Raw genomic sequence first — 17,099 nt, 5'->3', positions numbered from 1 at the left:
AAAATGGAAATCAAGCTGAAAAAAATATGAGGGAATCACAGCAAGAGGGAATCAAAGAAAAACAATATGAGAGAATCACAGCAAGAGGGAAATCAAGCAGAAACACAATATGAGGGAATCAGAGCAAGAGGGGAATCAGAGCAAGAGGGGAATCAAGCAGAAAAAAAATATTAGTGAAATACAGCAAGAGGGGAATCAAGCAGAAATAAAATGGAATGGAATCACAGCAAGTGGGGAATCAAGCAGAAAAGCAATATGAGGGAATCACAGCAATAGGGGAATCAAGCAGAAAAAAAATATGAGGGAATCACAGCAAGAGGGGAATCAAGCAGAAAACCAATATGAGGGAATCACAGCAAGAGGGAAATCAAGCAGAAAAATATGAGTGAATCAAAGCAAGAGGGATATCAAGCAGACAAACAACATGAGGGAATCACAGCAAGAGGGAAATTAAGCAGGAAAACAATATGAGTGAATCAAAGCAAGAGGGAAATCAAGCAAAAAAAATATGAGTGAATCACAGCAAGAGGGAAATCTAGCAAAAAATCAATATTAGGGAATCACAGGAAAAGGGAAATCAAGCAGAAAAACAATATATGGGAATAAGAGGATGATGGGAATTAAGCAGAAAAATTATATTTGGGAATCACAGGAAGAGGGGAATCAAGAAGAAAAACAATATGACGGAATCACAGCTGGAACAGAATCAATAAAAAAAACTATAAGAGGAATCACAGCAAGATGGGAATCAAGCAGAAAAACAATATGAGGGAATCACAGCAGGAGGGGAATCAAGCAGAAAAACAATATGAGTGAATCGCAACAAGAGGGGAACCAAGCATAAAAACAATATGAGGGAATACCAACCAGTGGGGAATCAAGCAAAAAACCAATATGAGGGAATCACAGCAAGAGGGAAATCAAGCAGAAAAACAATATGAGTGAATCAAAGCAAGAGGGAAACCAAGTAGACAAACAACATGAGGAAATCACAGCAAGGGGGAAATCAAGCAGAAAAACAATATTAGGGAATCATAGCAAGAGGGAAATCAAGAAGAAAAACAATACAAGAGAATCACACCCAGAGAGAAATCAAGCAGAAAAACAATATGATGAAATCACAGCCAGAGGGATATCGAGCAGAAAAACAATATGAGGGAATCAGAGCCAGAGGGGGATCAAGCAGAAAAACAATAAGAGGGAATCACAGCAGGATGGGAATACAGAAGATAACAATATGAGGAAATTACAGCAAGAGGGGAATCATGCAGAAAAACAATATGAGGGAATCACAGCAAGAGAGGAATCACGCAATAAAACAATATGAGGGAATCAAGGAAAGAGGGGAATCATACAGAAAAACAATATGAGGGAATCAAAGGAAGAGGGGAATCAAGCAAAAAAACCAGATGAGGGAATCACAGCAAGAGGGGAATCAAGCAGAAAAGCCAATATTAGTGAATCACAGCAAGACGGGAATATAGCAGAAAAACAATGAGGGAATCACAACAAGAGGGAAATCAAGCAGAAAACAGATAGGAGGGAATCACAGCAAGATGGGAATCAAGCAGAATATCAATATTAGGCAATCACAGCAAGAGGGAAATAGAGCAGAAAAAAAATATTTGTGAATCACAACAAGAGGTAATCAAGCAGAAAAACAATATGAGGAAATCACAGCAAGAGGGCAATCAAGGAGAAAAACACTATGAAGAAATCACTGCAAGATGGGAATCAAGCAGAAAAATAGCTGGAGGGAACCATAGCAAGATGGGAATCAAGCTGAAAAACAATATGAGGGAATCACAGCAACAGGGAAATCAAGGAGAAAAACAATATGAGGGAGTCACAGCAAAATGGATATCAAGCAGAAAAAAATATGAGGAAATCACAGCAAGAGGGGAATCAAACAGAAAAACTATATGAGAGAATCACAGCAAGTGGGAAATCAAGCAGAAACACAATATGAGGGAATCAGAGCAAGAAGGGAATCAAGCAGAAAAAAAATATTAGTGAAATACAGCAAGAGGGGAATCAAGCAGAAATAAAATAGAAAGGAATCACAGCAAGTGGGGAATCAAGCAGAAAAGCAATATGAGGGAATCACAGCTATAGGGGAATCAAGCAGAAAAACAATATGAGGGAATCACAGCAAGAGGGGAATTAGGCAGAAAAACAATATGAGGGAATCCCAACAAGAGGGAAATCAAGCAGACAAACAATTTGAGGGAATCATAGAAAGATGGGAATCAAGCAGAAAAACAATATGAGGGAATCACAGCAAGAGAGAAATCAAGCAGAAAATTTTTTTTAGCGAATCACAACAAGAGGGAAATCAAGCAGAAAAACAATATAAGGGAATCACAGCAACAGTGGAATCAAGCAGAAAAAAAATATGAGGGAGTCACAGCAAGAGGGGAATCAAGCAGAAAAACAATATGAGGGAATCACAGCAAGAGGGAAATCAAGCAGAAGAAATAATATGAGGGAATCAAAGCAAGTAGGAAATCAAGGAGAAAACACAATATGAAGGAATCACAGCAAGATGGAAATCAAGCAGAAAAACAGCAGGAGGGAATCATAGCAACATGGGAATTAAGCAGAAAAGCAATATGAGGGAATCACAGAAAGAGGGAAATTAGGGAGAAAAACAATATGAGGGAATCACAGCAAAATAGAAATCAAGCAGAAAAACCATAGGAGGGCATCACATCATTAGGGATATCACAGAAAAAAACAATATGAGTGATTCACAGCAAAAGGGGAATCAGGCAGAAAAAACAATACGATGGAATCACAGCAAGCGGGGAATCAAGCAGAAAATTATATGAGAAAATCACAGCTAGAAGGAAATCAAGCGGAAACACAATGAGGGAATCACAGCAAAAAGGGAATCAAGCAGAATAAACAATATTAGCGAATTACAGCAAGAGGGGAATCAAGCAGAAAAACAATACAAGGGATTCACAACAAGAGGGGAATCAAGCAGAAAAACAATATAAGAAAATCACAGCAAGAGGGGAATCAAGCAGAAAATTAATATTAGCGAATCACAGCAACAGGGGAATCAAGCAGAAAAATAATATGAGTGAATCACAGCCAGAGGGAAATCAAGCAGAAAAACAATATGAGGGAAACAATATGAAGGAATTACAGCAAGATGGGAATACAGCTGAAAACAATATGAGGGAATTACAGCAAGTTGGAAATCAAGCAGAAAAACAATATGAGGGAATTACGGCAAGAGGAGAATCAAGCAGAAAAACCATGAGAAAATCACAGCAAAGAGGAAATAAAGCAGAAAAACATTATGAGGGAATCAAAACAATAGAGGAATCACGCAGAAAAACAATATGAGAGAATCACAGCAGGAGGGGAATCAAGCAGAAAAACAATATGAGGGAATCACAGCAAGAGGGAAATCCAGCAGAAAAACAATATGAGGGAATCACAGCAAGAGGGGAATCAAGTAGGAAAAACAATATTAGAGAATCACAGCGAGAGGGGAATCAAGCAGAAAAATAATGAGGGAATCACAGAAAGGGGGAAATCAAGCAGAAAAACAATATGAGGGAATCACAGCAAAAGCAAAATCAAGCAAAAAACAATATGAGGGAATCACGGCAGGATGGGAATGAAGCAGAAAAACAATATGAGGGAATCACAGCAAGAGGGGAATCAAGCAGAAAACGATATTAAGGAATCACAGCAAGAGAGGAATCAAACAGAAAAAAATATGAGGGAATCAAAGCAAGAGGGGAATCAAGCAGAAAAACAATATGAGGAAATCACAGCAAGAGGGAAATCAAGGAGAAAAACAATTTGAGGAAATCAGAGCAAGTGGGGATTCAAGCAGAAAAACAATATGAGGGAATCACAGCAAGTGGGGATTCAAGCAGAAAAACAATATGAGGGAATCACAGCAAGAGGGGAATCAAGCAGAAAAACAATATGAGGGAATCACAGCAAGAAGGGTATCAAGCAGAAAAACAATATGAGGGAATCACAGCAAGAGGGGAATCAAGCAGAAAAACAATATGAGGGAATCACAGCAAGAGGGGAATCAAGCAGAAAAACAATATGAGGGAATCACAGCAAGAGGGGAATCAAGCAGAAAAACAATATGAGGAAATCACAGCAAGAGGGAAATCAAGGAGAAAAAAATATGAAGGAATCACACGAAAATGGAAATCAAGCAGGAAAAAAATATGAGGGAATCACAGCAAGATGGGAATCAAGCAGAAAATTATATTAAGGAATCACAGCAAGAGAGGAATCAAGCAGAAAAACAATATGAGGGAATCAAAGCAAGAGGGAAAAAAAAGGAGAAAACACATTATAAAGGAATAACAGCAAGATGGAAATCAGGCAGAAAAAAAACAGAAGGAAATCATAGCAACATGGGAATCAAGCAGAAAAACAATATGAGGGAATCACATCAAGAGGGATATTAAGCAGAAAAACAATATTAGTGAATCACAGCAAATGGGGAATCAAGCAGAAAAACAATATGAGAGAATCACAGCAAGAGGGAAATCAAGCAAAAACACAATATGAGGGAATCACATCAGGAGGGGAATCAAGCTGAAAAACAGTATGAGGGAATCACAGCAAGAGGGGAATCAAGCAGAAAAAAAAAACATTATTAGCGAATCACAGCAACAGGGGAATCAAGCAGAAAAACAATACAAGGAAATCACAGCATGAGGGGAATCAAGCAGAAAAACAATATGAGGGAATCACAGAAAGAGAGCAATCAAGCAGAAAAACAATATTAGCGAATCACAGCAACAGGGGAATTAAGCAGAAAAACAATATGAGGGAATCACATCAGGACGGGAATCAAGCTGAAAAACAGTATGAGGGAATCACAGCAAGAGGGGAATCAAGCAGAAAAAACATTATTAGCGAATCACAGCAAGAGGGGAATCAAGCAGAAAAACAATACAAGGAAATCACAGCATGAGGGGAATCAAGCAGAAAAACAATATGAGGGAATCACAGAAAGAGAGCAATCAAGCAGAAAAACAATATTAGCAAATCACAGCAACAGGGGAATTAAGCAGAAAAACAATATGAGGGAATCACAGCAGGAGGGGAATCAAGCATAAAAATTATATGAGGGAATCACAGCAAAAGGGAAATTAAGCAGAAAAACAATATGAGGGAATCACAGAAAGATGGGAATCAAGCAGAAAAACAATATGAGGGAATCACAGCAAGAGGGATATCAAGCAGAAAAACAATTCTAGCGAATCACAACAGGAGGAGAATCGAGCAGAAAAAAAATATGAGGGAAACACAGCAAGAGGGGAATCAAGCAGAAAACCAATATGAGGGAATCACAGCAAGAGGGGAATCAAGCAGAAAAACAATATGAGAGAATAACAGAAAGAGGGGATTCAAGGAGAAAAACAATATGAGGGAATCATAGCCAGAGGGGAATCAAGCAGAAAAACAATATGAGGGAATCACAGCAAGAAGGGAATCAAGCAGAAAAACAATATGAGGGAATCGATGCCAGAGGGAAATCAAGCAGAAAAACAATATGAGGGAATCACAGCAAGAGCAGAATCAGGGGGAAAAACCATATGTGGGAATCACAGCCAGAGGTGAATCAAGCAGAAAAACAATATGAGGGAACCATAACTAGAGGAGAATCAAGCGGAAAAACAATATGAGGGAATCACAGCAAGTTGGGAATTAAGGGGAAAAACAATATGATAGAATCACAGCCAGAGGGAAATTAAACAGGAAAACAATATGAGGGAATCGCAGCAAGAGGCGAATCAAGCAGAAAAACAATACGAATGAATCACAGCAAGAGGGGAATCAAGCAGAAAAACAATATGAAGGAATCACAGTAAAAGGGAAATCAAGCAAAAAACAATATGAGGGAATCACAGCAAGAGGGGAATCATGCAGAAAAACAATATAAGGGAATCATAGCCAGAGAGAAATCGAACAGAAAAACAATATGACGGAATCACAGCAGAAGGGGAATCAAGTAAAAAAACAATGAGGGAATCACAGCCAGAGGGGCCTCAAGGTTAGCATGTATTGTATGTACAAACATAAGTATCCACTAGATATACAAAGGGTGTCACGGTTTGTATATATTGTCGGAACAATTCAGTGTCCACTATATCCATTTTTTGTAAGCATACAATAATATGAGGGTTACGTTATTAAATAAGTAAGAGAACTCTGGCATTTCTATTGTGCTGAGTGCAGGGCGAAATAGGACGCAATTACACACTAATAGACATTTATTTCGAATAAATGACTAAATGGAATAATGGGTGTAACGAATGTAACATGTTAAGGGAATTATACATGCAACGTATACAGAAAATATTATCCTTCCTGAAAGGGAAGAAATGATGAGTGCCACTCTAAAATTGAAATTTTTTTAAAAATTTTCACAATATAATTTCTGTAAATGTTATATACTACCAACACTGTGTACTATGTACACACGGCACAAGTGTTATCTGTATAATTCCACACCTGAGATTTTGAACAGTCTTAGTGTCACCATGGTGACACTCACTTAAAAGGTATCGCACTGGAAGTGTCAACACCTTTTCACCCTAATTGATAGTCCCAGTCAATTTACTGTTCATCGCAGCACTAGACGACAGGTTTTAATACACTACCTGCCACCACCGCATAATGCTTCAATTCGTGGACTTGATTTGCGTAGTGTTTGTAGAACACTCTGGATGATTTCCATCCAATATATGAGCGAAGACGCTCAAAGTCCATATACTGAAAAAAGTTCAGTGATGAAGCAATTTTTCTCGGATTATGACCTGCGGGTGTACTGTTAGGATCCACTCTGCGAATGAAGTAGGTGAGTTTTGCCCTTTGTTGTTTTAGGGTCAAGTTTGATCCTGAAGTTTCTCCTTTGAAGAACTGTCCTCCCCTGAAGTCTGAAGTTCTACGAAGATAGAACTTTAGACACTCTACTGGACATAGAGAGACATCTTCCTTCAGAGGGCAGATTCTCCAGGGACCCCATCTTTTAGTGGGTAGCTCGTTCTTGGCAAGAAAGGCTGGATCAGGAAAGAAATTCAGTTCTTCCACTTCTGTGAACTGAATGTGGCCCTCATTTCTTGATAGGGCTACTATTTCACTAACTCTAGCCCCTGAGGCTATAGCAAACAGAAAAATAACCTTCTGGGTTAGATCCTTGAGAGAACAATCTTCATTGTTCACAGATGAAGCATAATGTAGGACCTTGTCCAAGGACCATTAAATGGGCTTCGGAGGACCTGCAGGCCTAAGTCTAGCGCATGCCTTCGGGATCTTGTTAAAGATTTCGTTCGTCAGGTCCACTTGAAAGGCGTATAGAAGTGGTCTAGTCAGGGCTGACTTGCACGTAGTTATCGTGTTGGCTGCCAGACCTTGTTTATGAAGGTGGATAAAGAAGGACAGACAGAAGTCTATTGAAATCTCTTTCGGTCCTTTTGCTTTAACAAAAGCAACCCACTTTTTCCAAGACTATTCATATTGTCTTCTAGTTGACTTAGACTTGTATTCTTCTAAGAAGTCTATACTGCCTTTTTAGATCCCAAATCTTTTCTTGACCGCTAGGGCTAGAAAATTATGAAATGAAGGTTTTGGGTTCTCTGTGATGAAGCCAAGACAGTTGACTTCTGAACCCGTTGAGATAGTACTGGGTTCGGTACAAGGACCAGCCTCAGCCTCAGTTCCATCATTAGAGGGAACCAGCTGCTCTTGGGCCACTTGGGGGCTACTAGAACTGTCGTTCCCGGGAAGGATCTCTGCTTGTTGAGGACCTTCAGCAGGAGATTGGATGGCAGGAGCAGGAATTTCCGGGTCCATTCGTTCCAAACTAGGGACATGGCGTCCGTTATCTCCTCTAGAGCAGTGTTCCTTAAAGTGTGGTCCGCGGACCCCCAGGGGTCCGTGGAATATTCCAAGGGGTCCGCAGGATAATTTTTAATATCGATTTCAGTCAAATTTTCGGCCAAAACGTCCTAAATTCCTATTTTTGTAGCACCAAATCCTGATGGCTTTTTACAGTGGCTAAGTCACATTGGGATGGAAGTAATTTAAGTAATGCCGCCTTCCTCCCTTGGGGGGAAATCCTCAACGAAATTCCGAAAAAGACACACACAAAAAAACAACTTTATAGAAGGCAGTGGTGTTTATGATTTGTCAACATTGTACTGACTGATGCCCGGTGGTGCGGCCGCCCGCCACATATCAGTTGACGTTAAGGCTGCTGTGAGGAACACACGGCAGTTGCTTGTGCTCCTCTTTGTAGGTAAGAAAATCATCTGGATATTTATGACAACATACTGATTTTTTATATGCCATTTGTTAAACGTTATTACCTACCTTTTTGAGATTAGAATTTCGAATACTAGACCTCGTGACCTCACCAAGTTACTTGCAGGATAAACATCAGAAGACAGCCTAGCTTACTTTTTAGCATCAGGATAATGGATCTGTGGCTCAAGACAGGCTCACTTACAAAGAAAAAAACTGAATTCCAGAACAACAACCAAGACAGCACTGGCCTTAAAGAAGAAAGAAACGATGCTAACAGTGCAACTCAGCTCAAGCTACTGGAGGCAGGCACAGATGCCATGGACGAAGGGAACACCGCTGACACAAACCAAAGCAGTACAGATGCCTCGGTTACCACTGTAGGGCACAAGCAAACACACCAAGAAACAGCCAAAAAGAAGCGTAAATACTGCAGTGATTACTTGAAACTTGGATTTTTTTTGGCAAGGCAACAGTGAGGATCCTATCACACAGTGTGTTTTGTGCTATGAAACATTAACTAATGAGGCTATGAAACCCTCAAAGCTCAGAAGACATTTCGAGTCCAGACATAAGGAATATAATCGAATGCATGACACCCAGTGGCTCACAAAACTGGCATACCCGTCTGATATTTTCAGTACACTAAACGGATTGAATCTGTCTTTGCAAGGAAAAGATACTACCATCTTAAAGTGCAGGACAAAATACAGGCAACACGAATGAAGCTGGACTTGTGGTGCGGCCGCATTGACAGCAAAGATTTTGAGTCTTTTCCTTCATTAGCAGATTTCCTGCTTACTTCCAAGGAAGAGCTAGATGGTGACACAACACAAGCTTTCAAAGCCCATCTGCAAGGCCTTCACTCAGAGTTAGGAAAATATTTTGAAGAACCAGACCCAAGCTTTGATGGGATTAGAAATCCATTTGTTACAGATAAAGTAGACATAGAAAAGTGATTTTTCCAACCTGTCATCATAAGAGGCTGATAATCTTGTCGAGATTGCAACAAGTGGGACACCGAAGACCCTATTCAGGGAAAGAAGTTTGGCCAATTTTTGGGCTCAAGTCCAGCCAGAGTACCCTGGACTTGCAGAAATTGCTTTGAAACACTTGATGCTGTTCCCAACAACGTACAACTGTGAAATTGTATTTTCTACACTGGTTGATCTTAAAACGAAGAAGCGCAACCGAACCAATGTCGAACCCGACATGCGACTGAAACTCAGCAGACTGGAGCCAGATATTCCAGCAGTAGTGAGGCAGCAAAAACAGTATCATTCATCGCATTAAGTATAGTTGTGAGATATGAGGAGGAAGCGTTGCTGTTAAGTTCATGAAAATTTGTATGCAAAATTATCAATGTTGTGGAAATTACGTTAAGCAAAATATAAACATTTATGTTGAAAATAAGTCATTAATAAATAATTCAGTTGTAATTTCAGTATATTATGACCTGCAAACACTTTCAAACTCAAGAGGAAAATTATAATAAAGGGTCCGCTACATGAGTAATTTTAATAAAAGGGGTCCGCTGCACAAAAACGTTTAAGAAACACTGCTCTAGAGGGTCCTCGTATTGGGCTACATATCGAAGCAGTTTCCCGATGTCGCTCGTCGTGAAGAGGTTGATCTGCAGTTCTGGGACTTGTTCCAAGGTGGAGGAGAATGAGTCTGCGTCTGTGGATCATTCTGACTATCTGCTTGAGCCTGAATAGAGCATCCGCTGTCACATTGCGGATCCTTTGTAAGTGAACTGCTGATAGGTGCCATCTCTCTAGACAAAGGATGGCTAATATCACATGGATTATATGGGACGATCTCGAGCCTTGTCGGTTCAGACATCTCACTATCACTTCGCTGTCCAAGATCAGCCTGATGAGGACTGATCTGTGAAGGGAGAGTTTTCCCAGTGTCAAGAGGACTGTAATGGCTTTCAAAATATTGATGAGAAAGGCCTTGAACAGAGAAGACCAAGTACCTTGGACTTTTCTTTGATGGGAGTGAACTCTCCGATCTTCCGTCGAGGCATCCATGTGGACGGTCATCGACGGCAGAGGTGGTTGCGAGGGCACGGTCCTCATTAGGCTCTTGCCCTTCGACCATGGGTTGAGAAGTGATCGAAGTAAGGCCGGTATCGGTCATTTTAGATCTCTTCAAGTGTTTGATGCGTATCTTCTCCAGCCTCCTGACGCATCTTTCAACTGTGCTCTTAGCACTGGGTCTGTTATTGCTGCGAACTGGAGAGAGCCCAGTACTCTCTCCTGCTGACGTCTTGAAATCCTGTTGGATTACAGTAGTCTCTTGACAGACCCTGCTATCTCCCTCCTCTTCCCTGAGGGAATGGAGAGACAATGTGACCTTAGGTTCCAATGGCTTTCCAGCCATTGAAACCCTTGAGCTGGAGAGAGTCGAGACTTCTTGAAGTCGATCATGCATCCCGGATGTTCCAGGAACTGGATCACTTCTTTGGATACTTGCAGACAAGCCGTTTCGGATGCTGCCCGCACCAGCCAGTTGTCCAGGTACGCTGCTACCTGAACACCTTCTAGGCATAGTTGTTGCACAACTGCGTCTGCAAGTTTCATGAAGATACTTGAGAATAAGTTTAGTCCGAAGGGTATGGCTCCTAGTACATACTTTATCCTCTGTAACTTGAATCCTAGGTAGGAGGAGAGGGGGCGACTGACTAGAAAGTGCCAATAGGCATCTGTCAGGTCTATCGAGACTGTGAACGCCCCTTTTTGCAACAGGGTCCTTATGTGTTGAAGGATTCACATCCTAAACTTGCTGTTTTTTATGAACTTGTTGAGTGGCGACAAATTCAGAATGACTCTGAGTTTTCTTGAGTCCTTCATGGGAACACAAAACGGCCATCCCTGGAATTTGATGGACTTTGCTTTCCTTATAACCTGTATGCTCAAGAGCTATAGGGTATATTCTTTTAATACAGGTGCAGAGTGTTGGAAGAATAGAGGAAATTATGGTGGAGACTTGTTCCGTTTCCATCCTAGTGCAATCTTGATTAGGCCGTGGGCCCAGGGGTCGAAGGTCCAACGATCCTGATGTTGTTGGAGCCTCCCTCCTACCAGAAGCGTCTTCTTGCTTCGATTGATCGGAGGGTTTACCTTCTCGACCGCATCCTCCCTTACCTCTTTAGGGATGTCTAGATGAGCCCCATCTGGATCCTTTACCTTTCAACCGAAAGGCAGAGGTCTGCCTCTCAAACCCGGGTTTGAATGCTGGTGACTGGGGAACCAGCTGTTGAGGTACCACTTGGAAGGTGGTCTGTGTTTGGGCCACCGCTTGGGGCACCGAGGTCATAGTAACTGTGGGATGTTGTTGAGCAGGCCGAGGGTGAAGTCTAAACTTCTTTGTCTTCCTTTTAGGTTGGGGACCCGCATCCGGGGAAGACTTCCTTTTGGAAGAGATGCCCCATTTCTAGAGAAGGTTCCTATTCTCCATGATGGCTTTCTCGACTACCTCTTTGACTACTTCGTTCAGGAAGAGGTCTTTACCCCAGATGTTAGAAGATATCAGCTTCCTGGGTTCATGTTTCACTGTTGCGGCAGCGAACACGAACTCTCTACAGGCTCTCCTAGCTTTCATGAAAGCATACAGGTCCTTTACTAGGGTGGCCATATGCATTTTGGCCAGGACCGTGAACATGTCTGGGGTACTTTGTTGGCCTGCACACATCTCTATGCAGTTTTGTAGGGATAAAGAGGCCGCAAGTCTCTCCTTCGTCTCTTGTTCCTTGCACAAGAGAAACTCAAAGTTTAGGGAGATCCTCGCTAAACTGTCATCCAGCGATGTCTGTGTCCAGTTTCCTTACTGAGAAGGTTAGGTGGACTTCCTTCCATTCCTTCTCCTGCATGGGAAAGGCTAGTGACAGAGGCCTGCACTCCTCAAGTGCAGGGCATGGTTTGCCTGCCTCCACTGTCTTGGCAACAAATTTAAATGCCTTCCACGTAAAGGGGAATGCTATTGAAGCAGGAGCAAGAAAGGTAGGGTGTTTCTTGCTCAAGGCGGACACTTTCGACACCGAATTACCCGCCTTTCTCAGGCTATTTTACAAGAGAGACTGTGCCTTATTGTGGTCGAAAACCATGACTTCCTCCAGTTCTGTCTCCTCTTTTGACATTGGTTCATGCTTTATTCGAATGAAGCAATCAGAGAAAGCGTTAAAGCTTGGCCAAAACTGGATGTCATCTAAGGGGACAGCTCCCATCTTCTCCGAGATGTAGAGTTTGCCGTTCAAACTCTGCATAAGCTCCGCATCCCTCCAGGGATTGGTTTTGGAGCAGGTCGGAAGGTCTTGGTCTGTGGGTCGCTTGAATGACCCTCGGGAGGCGATAAGTGGAGCTTCACTGACCTCTCTTGAATTTTGCTTCCCTAGTTTTGCCTCGTTTGCGAATGTTCTCCATTAAATCCGTGAAATGGACCAGCGCCTGGCTCGTGTTGTCCAATGGAGGGGTAGAAGGTGAAGACATCGAGGGTAACAGCTCCAAGGCTGGCACAGACGGAAGGAATTCCGACACAACATCGTCATCTTCTCCCAGAGGTGCCTCCCTACCATCCATCTTGATGGCAATCTGGACGCAGAAAGGTGCGAGTCGTCCTTGGGGTATAACCATTTCACTACTCGCTTTCGGAAACAGTAAACTACGCATTCTATCATTAGGTAGGTATGGTCTCGTAAAGTTCTTCTGGAACCCTCTTACCCATTTGCGTAGCTTTTTACGTGCCGCATCCCTAGACTCCGTTGACTTGGGGTCATCAAAATCTTCGGTCACTAAGGTCCGGCTGATATTGCAGACTTGGTGGTCCTATCATTGCAGGGATTCGGTAATAATGGTGCAGGGGGCATGAGCCCTGCATGCTGTATGACCGTAGAAATACTTACTCCTGAGTTTGCAGAAGATCGCATCACATGTCATCTGGGGTTCCTCCTGTAAAGAAAGGAAAACAAAATGAGTATACGATTGTTTATTTCACATGATAAACAGATATGAAATTATTCATATTTTAATCATTATAGCTTAGGATAATAAGCTAGAAAGAAATAGGGTAAGACACATACTTGTGTACCCCTCCAAGCCAATTGCAGTAACCTCCCCCCCAATATTAAAGATAAAGAGTTTCCTTTATCAGGGCAACTCGAAAGAGAAGGGTTCTAACCCTTAGGGAAAAAAGTAGTGTACACTGCCACTGCCCTTCTAATTATTTAATATTGTGGGGTAAGTATTAACTGATTTCCAATCAGAGTATTGAAGGAATTCTATTCTTTCAATATAGGTTTGGTCACAGCAAAAGCCTGTACAAGGGTACACAATATTTTGTTAGAAATTAACTGCTGTATAATAATACTATAGTTGTCTGTTTGCAGTACATACTATATTGCAAATATACTAGCTACTGTATAATCATATACTGTAGTTCAGCCAGTGTGTTGCCGGCATGGCTAGCACCTGGCAGCACGGTCCAGCCGGCATGTTGCCGACTGGACTAGAAATTAGAAAAGACATATACTTGCGTATCCCTCCCAGCCAATTCCTTTCCAATATTAAAACTATAGAGCTTCTTGATCAGGGAAGCTCAAAGATAAGGGTTCTAACCTTCAGGGATAGAAGGTGTACTAACACTGACCCTTGTAAATATTTAATATTGTAGGATAAATTGTCTACTGATTTCTAATCAGAGTATTGAAGGAATTCTATTCTTTCAATAAAGGATTGGTCTCAGCAAAAGACTGGGCAAGGATACACAAGATATGCTGGAAAATAACTACTGTATAATATATACAATAGTTTTCTATCTGCAGTATATACTCTACTACAAATATACTGGCTACTGTAAAATCATATACTGTAATTCATCATGCATATTTCCGGCAGCTAGTCCCTGGCGGCACAGTCCGGCCGGTACATAGCCGGCAGGTTTGTACCCGGCAGCACCGGTACAGTCGGTATGCCGCCGACTGAGTAAGTACCTGACGGCGCCAGCCCGGCAGCATGCGGCACTAGCTGATAGAGAGAGAGAGAAAGCATGGAGTGAAGGACTGCCTTATTACAATGTATGTTTACACTAAATAAGGATGTAAGTATAAAAACTTACTGCTTTCCTTCGGAAGGAAGGTTCAAATGGAAGGGGAGAATGCACCATTCAGGCATCCATCCCACCACCAAGACCGTACAGGACTGTGGATGGCAGTCCAAGAGAGGACTGAAGAACCTTCAGCGGCAGAGGGGTCTCCCACCGGCAGCCGCCATAGCCGGGACAACCTTCCCGGATCCTATGTCCGTAAGGGAAAGACTGAGTGGCTAAGCAGCTGCTAAGTAGGAGCCCGGCCGGCCCCGCAACCCGCCAGCAAGCGGTGAGATTGCAGAACGACAGCCACAAGGAATGTGATGTCTAAGACATCGCTAAAGGACAGAGGGGGTAGGGAAAAGGGTCCTGTATGAAGTGTGGAAGGAGGCGACAGGGTTGCCGGTGCTACCACACAACGAAGAAACTGTTTCAATATCGGCGCCGTCCTAGGCGGCAGAAGAATATCTATTCTTCAACCTAGGTTCTGCCAATAGAGTTAGGGGGGGGGGCGGCAGGCTTGCTGCCCCCTCTCAACATGGGAGAAACATCGTTTCAGTGCCGGCACCATCCTAGGCGGCAGAAGAAAGTTTATTCTTCAGCCTAGGGTCTGCGAGCCCAGGACTAGTCTTCTAGACCGCAGGGGAGAAGGTGGCGGCATCATACAACCACTTCAAGTGTGGCCTAGGGAGGTCTAGCCTCCTATGTTGGCGGCTGAGGCCGGCAAGGGAGTGACTACTCACCCTGCCGGCCGGCCACCGGCAAAAGACTGAATACTCTGAGGTTCTGTCAGAAATCCAATGTTGGCTATCTGCCGGCCAGGGAAAGAGACAGAAAACACTAGCCTAGTCAAGCTGGAGTGTCAACTCCATGGCAAGACCAAGATAGGGTTGTAGCCTATGGCTGCACTCAGAGGGAAAGAGGGATTACCCTTAATTTTCCACAGGAGACAAGTATCGAGTTATATAATTCTAGGAGATGTACTATCTCCCATTGAATTAATAAAACGATACACGAGGGTAAACGGGGATAAAGTCTGAAAGTATACTACAACGCCTAGGCTAGCTAGCCTAAGCAAGGCGAGATCTCGGTTACCTAAATCACCGAAACTCTAATGTATACGATTGACAAAAGGAAGAGGAAATTATGCATAAAATAAATATCTTTACTATTATAATTGTGCCTAAATAGCTTTCATAAATTATTAATGCTATTACAACTGGGAATCGTTCAGATAACTAAATAACTCATGCATAATGAACGATAGCGCCCATGGCGCCTCCGGTAACAGGCTTAGCTCCTAACACAATAAATTACTCTAATTTCACCGTGGAACAGGAGCTAAAAACTATACATTGTAAAGAATTAATACTCAACTTTCCAGAGGCAAAAGAGGCTGGAGATTGCATAATAATCCTCGAAAAGACGTTCAAAAAGGTTAGATCAACAGGGAACACCACCGTGCGAACTCTCTACAAAAATATAGATAACCGCCATCTTGGATATGGCGCCATCCAGATACTCAATAGTAGTATGGGAGAAAGGGTAACCTTGATAACGGCTCCCCTTCTATTTTCGCTATTCGGGGTGAAGATTGCTATGTGTCGTATCAAGATATACGTCCCCTGATATTATGCGATATCCATAAGAGAAATTTTAAGGATATTCGCGCCAGGAGTTAGAATTCTGGAGACCTAAAGGTAAATTCTCTGGGAATATCACTGTAGTCAAATATCCCTTAAGAATCTACTTATAGGAACCTTCCATTAGGACGACATGGCTTGAGCTCAAAAAACAATATTAGCAAATCACAGCAATAAGGGAATCAAGCAGAAAAACAATATGAGAGAATCACAGCAAGAGGAGAATCAAGCATAAAAACCAATATGAGGAAATCACAGCAAGAGGGGAATCAAGCAGAAAAACAATATGAGGGAATCACGGCAAGAGGGGAATCAAGCATAAAAACAATATGAGGGAATAACAGCAAGAGGGGAATCAAGCATAAAAACCAATATGAGGGAATCACAGCAAGAGGGGAATCAAGCAGAAAAACAATATGAGGGAATCACAGCAAGATGGAATCAAGGAGAAAAAGGATATAAGGGAATCACAGCAAGAGGGGAATCAAGCAGAAAACCAATATTAGCGAATCACAGCAACAGGGGAATCAAGCAGAAAAACCATATGAGGGAATCCCAGCAAGAGGGGAATCAAGCAGAAAAACGTTATGAGGGAATCACAGCAAGAGGGGAATCAATCAGAAAAAACAAAAACCCTTGACTTTACCTGACGTTGTTGTTGTATTCCGGGTCTTGTTCACACGGGGCTGAGGGATCAGCCGAGCCCGCGGTGCAGCTGGGCTTATCCAAGACCCTGAGGGGCAAAGGAGGAGCTTCGACAAAACGGTTGACTGCTGCCACAGGAGAGCCAGGTTCTCCGTGGAAGGCGATCTCGCTCCCCGATGGATCCTGTGGCAATGTGATCAAATATATCAGAAATATTGCCTATGAGCAGAGGGCCAGGGAAACACCTCCAATGTTATGATTATTCCTTCAGAAATAGTCTGAAGAGACAGGTAGAGCTTGCGTTCTTTAGCTTGTTTCGTAATAACATATCAGTAATTTACCAAAGATATTAAACTGAATTTTCAGGGCCACACTTGCTGCCAATAGTGACTTCATGAAATACAAGAAATATGGACATTTCAT

The 17,099-nt window shown here is 42.3% G+C and overlaps 1 protein-coding gene across 3 annotated transcripts in view; it reads right to left on the bottom strand.

Moving 5' to 3' along the window:
- LOC137641548 (uncharacterized) overlaps positions 1 to 17,099 on the bottom strand; it is a 96,872-nt gene that overhangs the window by 20,328 nt on the left and 59,445 nt on the right. For all 3 annotated transcript variants that reach the window (XM_068374211.1, XM_068374212.1, XM_068374213.1), the window contains exon 3: positions 16,678 to 16,859. In XM_068374211.1, coding sequence (XP_068230312.1) covers positions 16,678 to 16,859 — 182 coding nt within the window. The remainder of the gene's footprint in view (positions 1 to 16,677; positions 16,860 to 17,099) is intronic.

Source organism: Palaemon carinicauda, chromosome 5 (assembly GCF_036898095.1).
Source record: "Palaemon carinicauda isolate YSFRI2023 chromosome 5, ASM3689809v2, whole genome shotgun sequence".
In the NCBI taxonomy this organism is placed as follows: Eukaryota; Metazoa; Arthropoda; class Malacostraca; order Decapoda; family Palaemonidae; genus Palaemon; species Palaemon carinicauda.
This window is presented reverse-complemented; position numbering and strand designations above follow the sequence as displayed.